General features: G+C 35.7%; 1 protein-coding gene across 2 annotated transcripts; it reads right to left on the bottom strand.

Moving 5' to 3' along the window:
* Positions 1-617: 617 nt before the first annotated feature.
* Positions 618-8,839, bottom strand: LOC139716923 (uncharacterized). Of its 2 annotated transcripts, none has more exons than XM_071628445.1 (8): positions 8,727-8,839; positions 5,912-6,206; positions 5,089-5,136; positions 4,481-4,589; positions 3,137-3,201; positions 2,526-2,634; positions 1,894-1,964; positions 618-1,226 (listed from the first exon to the last, which is right to left on the bottom strand). In XM_071628445.1, the coding sequence occupies exons 2-8, from the start codon at positions 6,183-6,185 to the stop codon at positions 1,120-1,122; spliced, it is 783 nt and encodes a 260-aa protein (XP_071484546.1). In that variant the 5' UTR covers positions 6,186-6,206; positions 8,727-8,839; the 3' UTR covers positions 618-1,119. The 2 variants fall into 2 exon arrangements, with proteins under 2 accessions (XP_071484546.1, XP_071484547.1); XM_071628446.1 differs by having other exon boundaries at positions 1,104-1,226; positions 1,815-1,964.
* Positions 8,840-9,951: the final 1,112 nt, after the last annotated feature.

Below are 9,951 nucleotides of genomic sequence, written 5' to 3'. Positions count from 1 at the left end.
TATTCATACAAATTTAATGCATTTCCGGTAAAAAGGACACCTCCTATTAGAGGTTTACAGTCCGAACACTAAGCAACAAATACATAAAATGATAATTATAAATATGTACATGTACAACAAATTTAGGCACTCTGGCTTTCGGAATGTCATTCTTTTTATTTCTATTTCATTTCATTGATTTTCATTTTCCGTAGATGGCTGTTGCTGGTCATCGTGGCTGTATTTTGTTGAAAATGTAGTCGTTTTTGTTTAATTCCTGCAATGTCTTGTTAATCATAGTTATTAATAATATAGAAGCATGCAAATCATGCTGAGCCTATAAGAGAAAGTGCATTCAAGTGTTGTTGTTGTTTTTTTTTTTTTGTTAATCAGACAGGTGACATTCATTATAACGAAGTCCACGGGACCGTCAGTTTTCTTTCGTCATTAAAGATATCGAAATTTTGTTCTAACCTAAGAGTAACGTGTATAATAGACATATTGATGATAATTTTGTGACCCGAAGTTTTACATCGTTGTAACGAGAATTTTGTTAAAACCATGTTCATGATAACGGGAGTGCACTTTATTAGTAATTTAACAGTAATTATTCTCATTGACAAAATCTTGGTTTGGAAGGTTCTTGTGATCGCATTCAAGCAGTCTGGAGGAAAAAAAAAACAGTACAGACTTTACTAGAAAATATTTGACACGTAGTGTATTTAGATATTCTTCTGGCCACATAAGTCTGTAAGTGATGAAGAAAAAAATGGTTGAATTTCTTTGATATACTTATCCCTATTTACATGGGTGACAGTACATATTTATTTGCTCCTGCAACAATCACTGACAATAATTTCTGCTCCGGTCTTATTATTTTTCTCCAAGTACTGAGGGTTAGGGATAGGGTTGTGATAGGGTTTTAGGTTTAGTTTGATTTGAGGGTTAGGGTTATATTCGTGGATATAGAAATAATGTTTGGCTTTGTGCAGATACACAAGTATTATGTATTGCATAGCAGCGATATATTGTCACGGGAGCAAATGTCATGGAACCACATACACGACTACAATACTTTGGAGAAACTACGGAATACTTAGTAGTTAGTACTCTAGCTGGGTTGGCACAAATGTAATATTGTCACAACAGCCAGAAATATATAACGTAAGCTACAAGGGCACAGAATGGCACCATAGCGAAGATCATGACACTGTTCGAAAGCTGTTCCGTCTCTTCTGTTTCCTCATCTGCGGGAAGAAGTTGAAAAGGGAGAAGCAATTTTCATTTAAACGAAATCTAAAAAGAAAACATATTTACACGGCATGAACTGACCACAAGGAATCATAAAACATGTTCACTTCACATAATTTCAGTGAAATATAAAGTATGCGACGAGTCGAGGCTTGTATCTTGATATGTCCTATAACATGCACGTTCTTCAACAGTCTGCAAGACGGAATAGATACAAATGAAAGCTTGGTTTTATCACTTAATCACCAAACAAATTAAACCTATTCTTGTTTAAAGTTGAGATATTTGCAATTAAAGCCACTAAAACAGAGATAATACGGGATACTTGTAATCATAACTTCAAGAATATTCCTTGTCATGTAACATGTGCAGGTATCCTGAAAAGGATTTTATTTTTCTTCTGATGGTAGACTTACTTCACAATATGTTTTGAATGGCGTTAGTATTATACGATGTATAATTATAACCGATTACTTCAAAGAGACAGATGTAAGTGCATTTAGGATATAGTTTGTGCAAGCACGTTGCGGCACCAACGTCGCTTTCAATTTTAAGTGCAGAAAGACACTATAGAGAGATGTAACCTTTATTTGACATCTGGGGAACATTCGACGAGTTACTTAGAAGATTTTTTGAATTTCTTCCGAGGTCGGGACGACGTACCTCCTTCCGCTGCCCCTCCTTTTCTTTTAGACGCCGTCTTTGACGTAGCCGTTTGTGAAACTGTCTTTGAGCTGTTAGCGGTAAAATGCAAAGAATGACCGAGTTTATGGGAACATAATTATCTTTCGTCTATATCCTTGAAATAAGTGGATAACATTACATATGTGACCCTTCAGTGGTAAAGGAAACTTGCATATTCACTGGAAATCTAATTACCGCAAAAGATAAAAAAATATTAAAAACGTCATGTGTGGAAAAAAATAAAATGGGGAAAAAAGAATTATACTCGAAACTACTTAAATATGTTGACTGTCTAAATGTCTTTGTGCTACATGAAGGTAATGTCCTTTAGCTGTTAAAAGCACCGATTTTGCCATTATGATAGCTTCAACCTCCGTGCATCACATCAACCTACTAGCGCTAGATCTCAACTGTCAGAATATGACTTTGCATGGAATAGATATGAATCCGCATTAAACGATGTACAATATAGCTTTCACTTGGAAGGATTATACTTTCAATGCAATTTCTGTCGGAATCCCTTTTTTCTTCTGTCGTGGGATGATCAGTCATACTGCTATATTATATTTCTTGTTAAACAAGAAGAATTCAATCGGTACCATTGAACTTACCTATCCACGTTGGCTTCCTGTCCCACGACATTCAGGTTAGTAATCGGTCCCGTATTAGTGAATGTAATGGTTGACCCTTGCTGCTTTACCTTTGGCGCTGAGCCGGCTCCTGTGTGGACACCGCGAGATATGCAAATAAGAGTTGCACGTGACAGAATGTCGTGATAGTTAGAAGCCCAGTAAGTTACCCAGGGTATATAATAGACTTAATCCACGCTGTACCGTAATTTTAGACATTTTCATGAATTAAACTAATATGTCTATGTCTAACATTCAGATCTCTGAAACACTGTTCGCAAGTTTGTTTGTCTGATTGTTGTTGTTTTTTAATCAAGGATTCAATGAAAAAATACGTATCACTGTAAGCATAATCATTTACAATGTCATCACTCATTAAAGACTAAAGGGATGCTATAGTTTTGCTTGAGGTGGGATTCAGTTTTTAATTTTTCTGTGAGATAAAATTATTCGAAACCGGTTATTTGAAATGCAAATGAGCATTTTACAATTTGTATCTTTTTCTGCATGTTATCATGTGTTTTGTTTTACAACAATCTACTATTTTTTTTCTTTTAATTGAGAAATAGGAAAAACAACTAAACTGAAATTACCTTTTCCAGCTCTCTTTCTGCTGGTCGTTGCGGGCTGGGAGGCACCTTGAGTTGTCTCGGTCGAGCTTTTGCAGGACGAAAGAATAGAACACAGTTATAACTATGGGTCATGCATGGCACGTGTCGTACTAGAGAATTGCTACATTTTACGTGATTTTAAGACCTAGCCATTTGGCTAAAAGTTATTGTAGTATCATATGAAGATGTTTTAATTGGCTATCAACCTGGTAGGTCAATAAACTTTACGCATGAATGAACAATTTTATTTTTCTTTTCAAAGGCACGAAAGTAAAAATTGCAAAAATCAATAAGATGTCATTCATGAGTAAGTGCTCTTCCATGTAACAATAAGAACAAAAGACAAATTTAACGCAATAATAAAACATGACTTAAGCTGCAACAGTAAAACTATGATTTCTATTATATCTTTGAAAGTCAAAAGATCAATAAAGGCTAAAATACTGGAGAAAGATGAAAAATCTGTCAAATCCAAATTCAAGTGGAATAAGAGGAGAAGCATTATAAACAAAAATGGTAAGAATTCCAGTCGATTTCCCAAATTAGGAAAATTTTAGATAGTATTTGGTTTTTTAGTTTGTGTCATGAATTCTTGCATTACTAAATCAAAAGAATGAAATACAGATATTCGGTTCATTTAATCATCTTTGTGCCCTTATACTCCCTATGCCATTTGAACCTTGAGTTGACAGAAGATTCTTATTTTCCCCTTGTAGTTTCCCTCTTTGATTTTGTTTGAGGTTATGAGAAAAAAAAAAGAAACTTCATTCAGGTCTCTCATTGTGTTAACCTGGTCTTTTGTTATCATTGTTGGCTTGAAGGGCATTTCCAAATGAAAGATAATGTGTCAATTTTTGCAATTTGTACTTTGTGCCTTCGAGGACAAAAACGAATGTGTTCACTAATGGGTAAAATTTTCCTTTATGTTGATCTACTGAGTTGATAGCCAATTACATTACTTTAATATAGTATATAATACATTGATTTCCATCTTCTATAAAAATAATATGAACTGGAAAAATTGTTTACTTTCTTCTATTTTTTTTTGCTATATATATTATTGCATTAGTAATAACCATAGCATTGCAAGTTTCCAGTCACAAAAAGTAGGTTTCATATTAACCCCCCCCCCCCCCGAAAAAAAAGAAATCAACTGAACTCACATGATTCCACGAATAATGAGAAGAGAGAGAAAAAAAAAACCACATAGCCATGCAAAGATTTACATGCGTGCATCGTATGAGTACATATATCTATCATTAATTTCATGTATGTGCGTGTGTGTTTGTGTTTGTTTGAGGTATTACAGGGACAAAATCTGCTTACCTGCCGACGTTAGCTTCTTGACCTTTGACATTAACATTCTCCATACTTCCAGTTCCCGAAAAAGATATCTTTGAGTCTGTTTGTACGATCATTGGAGAATAGTTGTCCTCTGAGGATACAAAAACAGAACCGGTTCGATGAAGGGAAGATGTTTTTACAATTTACAAATCCTGATCATTCCGCAGAAGCTCACCATATTGCTAATCAATGATTGTTTGCTCATACGAAACACCCAGACAACACGAGACAATCCTCTGAACTTTTATAAGCCCCAGTTTATTTCATAACAAATTACATTTCTTTTATCAGAGAAAATCGTTATATATATATATATATATATATATATACATTTTTTTTTTGGGGGGGGGGTATCAGAAATGAAATAGTTTATCTAAATGTATTAGCTTGTATTCAGCTTTAGATGTAATGATTTCGCTAAGAATTCCACCTTATACAGTGTGAAAACTTCGCAGTCTCAACCAATCCAAAAGAAAAAAGTATATCAAACCTTTAGGCTGAAAACTTACAGGTTTAACTCATGTATTTCAGTTTCGTGGGTTTTTTTTCAAATAAAGTGGTTACAGGATAAAGTGGTATTGCCCTTTTACCGTCACTTCCACTGGATGCCATTTCGTTGCCAGCGGTAGGTCTGCTACCTGTAAATGAGGCAAAGAAACCAGAAAGAAACATTTGTCGTGAGGGGGAAAAATATCAGGATTGAAAAACAAAACAAGCCCATGTGATAGCTGGAAAAGCCTTCATAATTTTGCTGCAGATTATCAAAAATAACCTGAATATCTCTCCATGTACTTAACAATAATTGTGTTAAAAAATGTATAATACTACTGAAATGTATTATTAAAAATTATTCTGCTCATCTTCTGACTTTCACCACATTCACAGCGCCACGGGTACCATTTCCAGGTAGAATGATACTTCACTTCTATTTTCATTTACATATATTATAATAAGTGTGTTCTACACATTCTGAATGAGTGAAAATATCTGTACTTAGAGACCGTATCAGGACAATTACCCCCCCCCCCCCCTTTAAAGATCGGTTACTGATATAGGGTTGGAGTAAATATTAGGGTTAGGGTTAGGGTTCGGTTAAGGGTTAGGACTTGCACATAAAATGAGTCCCCATGGATCCTATGACAATTACCCCAGACCCTTATCCGGACCCTAATCCTAATCCCAATCCTGAACTTAATCCTGTACATAAATACTTTAAAACAAATGAAATCTAATCATGATATCAAGACCGTAAATGTAAGACTCTCATGGACAAGTCCTTATTGACTGAAGCCACCGATGATTACCCTTATCCCTTATTTGATATTTATAAGCACTTCATTGTATCTCTTTGGCGGTCATAAATAAGTTAAATCTAAATCCTTAAACTCTGCGCAAAATCTTCTACTACTGTACTTGACCCAAAGAATTCCTCTGCAATTCCGCCTAGTTCAGCTTTTTCCATCGCTGTTTTCAATTTCCGTCTTTGGGAGGCAGATTTTACGTCATTTCTCCAGTCAAGAAACATCTGTAGCGTTCCCTGTGACGTCACATCTCCACCAGAGTAATTTGACGCTTTGTAGCGTTTCATGTCAGTCAAGGAAAAACCGAGTTGGACACCGAGTCGAGTGATATCTAAAGGAATCCTCTCTGATAATTCTATCAGAGTTGCATCACTGATTTCCCCCATCCTGACAGCGAGGAATTATTTCTGTGTTTGAAAAATTATACATGTATAATTATTTTTGTAGATAAAGCAAATCATCTCCATTCAGGACTGCAAGAAGCAAGCATTTATATTTTTTTCTCATTTGATGATTTACATTCAAAGGTACCAGTAGGTACCAAATAACTTTACGACGCGACTCAAATTACATCATGACGAAACCATTATAGTACACAAGCAAATAATTTGAAATGAATAAATAGTGTAATACAAAGACTTTGAAATTATTTGACACGAAAATTCATACAAATAACTATTTTTGGGGGGTCTCCTTTTTCCAAAGGACAAACACTAACTGTCTTGGTAAAAGGATGCTCTCTCTCTCTCTCGTCTGACGAATAGTTGAACGGATTTCACTTTTTCGACACTTCTCTTTGAAAATTTGTTTTGGTACAAATTACAATGAATCTTTAAATGGTCTAGAAACCTTTGCAACAAAAGGCATTTTGTTTCCACAATCTATCTCGAGCAAAATAATTTTGAATACTGAAAGAGAGCTTTAATTGGAATGTAGAGTATATTTCTGGTAATATTTCTCTCTAATATTTCACAGAGATTCATTCAGTTTTCATTCAATAAATACGTGATTTAGATCCTCCCTAATACACAATTTTTGACAACCATCATCAATAGATTTCCCCAGTTTAAAAAAATTCTTTTTACTGGCAACAAATCATATTATAGTTTAATCAAACTATCGTAATTTGTTTTCTCTAATCTGAACAATTAATATCGCTTGAAGATTATGTTCATATACATCCATACGTAATATAATTACGAGCATACTGAGTCTCTATTATTAAGTACAGGCATATTCACTCACATCAAATGTATCTTTAAATTAATCTTCTAGGATCAAAATACTAATTTCTACTTGCATGTTAAAGCAATGTTTCCGAGCAATGCCATGAATATGAGGCCACGTTAGCCATGATACTTCGGTTTATCATCATGATTATGTTGAGGAAATAAGCCTGCATCGAATTTGGGAAAAAAGTTACACGTATCTAGTTATTCTCGAAACTACTACTAGTATTTAATTTCCCCGATCGTGATTGCAAAACACTGTTTAGAGATCCCTGGCACCGTAGCTTAAGCATGGACCACGCTAGTTCAGTTTGAAGGAATTTAATATTGTCAGCAGATTGTCACAGACAATAAACACTGACTTTTGATCTCCTGTACAATCAAAACCATCTATCTATTCAAAGTTCGAGGGCAACAGACAATGTCAAAAATATTTGTACTGCCATTTGCGAGGAGAAAAAAAAAATGTTTTCGGGATAGTCTGCCATTTGCGTACATAGAGAGTATATTTATCAAGAACTTTGATGACAAAGCCCCTTTTGCTGAAGAATTCTGCATTATTGTCATTTTCATAATATATCAGATCATTTGACTGAACGCCTTTTGAAGATGCTTTCTCATAAGTATGCGTTATTGGCAGCATTTCAGCTGTAGCTTTACCGCATGCGTGTCAGAGAGCAGGAGCAGAAATAGATCACTGTCAATATATACCGCTTAGGGGTTCATAATGTTCGTCGATGCTCATTATTCTTCTGCAACTGTGCCACCGATACATGGACTTTGTACCGTGCAAGATTTTGTTCAAGTGCAAGTATCAAACAGCTGTCTGTGTCGTCGCAATTAGTGCCAATTAGCTGACATTATCATCATCATGTTTATTATCATAGAGCGTGCCTTTTAGATAGAGACACTGTCTGCTGTGAATATTGCCTTTGACAAAATGGGAATTCCCACCACTGTCTAAAAATGGCGACTGGTATTTATCCCGCGCTTCCCTTGAGTGCAAGCAATGTTAACGCGGCTGTACCGTTCAAACACTATAATGGCTTCAATCACTTATGAGTGCGGAGTAGTTTATGGTGTGCAAATTGATCTTCTATTGAGTCCTATGTAAAAGTTTGGAATTCTGTTGCGTGGTCTCTAACACAGCAGCGAGCAAATACAACTTATAAGCAAGTAAGCAACAACGTCATGAAATGTTTAATGGTCCCTTCGAAGGACTAGACAATAAAGCAGACAGGGGGGGGGAACATTTCTTTTCTTTTCTTTTTTGAAGGCGGGTGGGGGCTGTGATGGTCAAGGGTAAATGGTTCGCTCCTCCCCCTTGAAGGTTATCTCAAAATAATCATAGGCCTACTTACCAAGACAGTAAACTGCTGGCGCTGCTGCTGTTGCCACGGCGCGCTGCAGCGGACCGATACCATGTCTATGTACCTCAACTTCAAGTATCATTGAGAGTCCATCGTCCTAAAATACTATATCAGTGAGCAACAACATAATCTACCCTCAAGCTTTATGGCATACACGCTACGCGGGTATACACACGGGTATGCCCCGACTATTTGCTTACCATCTTCCAGGTCAAGAGAAGCTCACAAATTTGTGAAGATTTGACCAAAAGTGCTATACTATAAAAATAATAGTACAGATATAGGGTAAATAATATACTTACATGGTTGAAAATCAAAAATTTCTTACCTTCGTAAAAGGAAAAGTCTTGAAGAATTGTGATCCCAGTCAACAGCAGACCTTTTCCTCGAAGAATAAATAAGCAACAGCCAGTTTCCAGTCAACTTGTATGAGCTTTTCTGGGGTCACCATAGCCCGACCAGACGCTGTTGTTACGTACCATGTACAGCGACTGGGCTGTGTATAGTTAGGGTCACCATAAACTGTCAAAGTACGGACGATAGAGGGCTTGATTCTAACAAAGAACGGAACAACCTTAGCATGCCGAAAGTGAATCTATTTAATACTATTTTTTTTTTTACCGTGACAAAAACACATTGTATGGTGCCGTATCAATTCAGCGCTATCTGGTTGTAAAACCAGTCCTAAATATAAGTATTTCCATAGGCTGTGGAATATGCACCTCCCGTAAGAAATACAAAGACTCCATAAATCTTTGAGTTTTTTGTTTTGTTTTGTTTTCAATAAATGTCAATTGGTGCGCATAGGTTGAAGGGGGCCGGGGGGGGGGGGGGGGAGGGGGCGACCTACACAATGTTTTGGTACAGACCAGACTTTTTTTTTTTTTTTTGTCATGTAGTGTGAGTAACAAAATAGTGAAAACTGTATCTCAGCACGCTCAACTCTCGTATTATGTCGACCGTGCAAATCTTTTAAAGTTCGTGTGCCCTTTTGCAATCCTGAAAATTATGATTCCTTTCATATAAACTGTATTTTGCTGAGGTACGTAATTCAGACCTTTCATGAGAATAACAGAGGTGGAAGCTTTTTTATGATAGGGAGGGGGATAAATACTACCGGCAATACAATAGATTTCGAGTGATTTCTTCTTTTTTTTTCGGGGGAGGGGGGTTAAAACATCCAAACGTTTTTCTCGGTACAAGAGGGGAGCGTATACTTTCGAGTGACATATATGGGTTACCTTTTAGTTTCTTTTTTTTAAACTCTGAAGTATAACATCATACATGATGTAAGAAGACATTATTCTTCAATCAAATCTTGTAAAGTTTGCAAAAAGGATATAAGACCCTTTTTATCTCTTCTGAATTTGAGTTAGGTGAAAATTCTGATGATAGTAATGACGACGCTGGTGGTAATGATGATAATGACTATGATGATGATGAATTGATAAGGAAAGCAATATTCGTGATATTATCATTAATCTCATCATTACTATTTATTTATTTATTTATTTATTTATTTATTTATTTATTTATTTATTTATTTATTTATT

The sequence above is a fragment of the Diadema antillarum genome, unplaced genomic scaffold, assembly GCF_040938485.1.
Source record: "Diadema antillarum isolate AM-2024a unplaced genomic scaffold, OU_Dant_1.0 scf00000071, whole genome shotgun sequence".
NCBI lineage: Eukaryota > Metazoa > Echinodermata > Echinoidea > Diadematoida > Diadematidae > Diadema > Diadema antillarum.
Note: the sequence above shows the minus strand (reverse complement) of the source record. Positions and strands in the feature narration are given on the sequence as shown.

Bases quoted from the DNA above. Each gene is read 5' to 3' on its own strand.
- LOC139716923 (XM_071628445.1), bottom strand. From the start codon at position 6,185: ATGGGGGAAATCAGTGATGCAACTCTGATAGAATTATCAGAGAGGATT. The intron at 2,635-3,136 runs GTAATTTCAGTT...GTGTCCACACAG, and splicing joins CAGAAAGAGAGCTGGAAAAG to GAGCCGGCTCAGCGCCAAAG. The intron at 1,965-2,525 runs GTAAGTTCAATG...TACCGCTAACAG, and splicing joins CAGGAAGCCAACGTGGATAG to CTCAAAGACAGTTTCACAAA.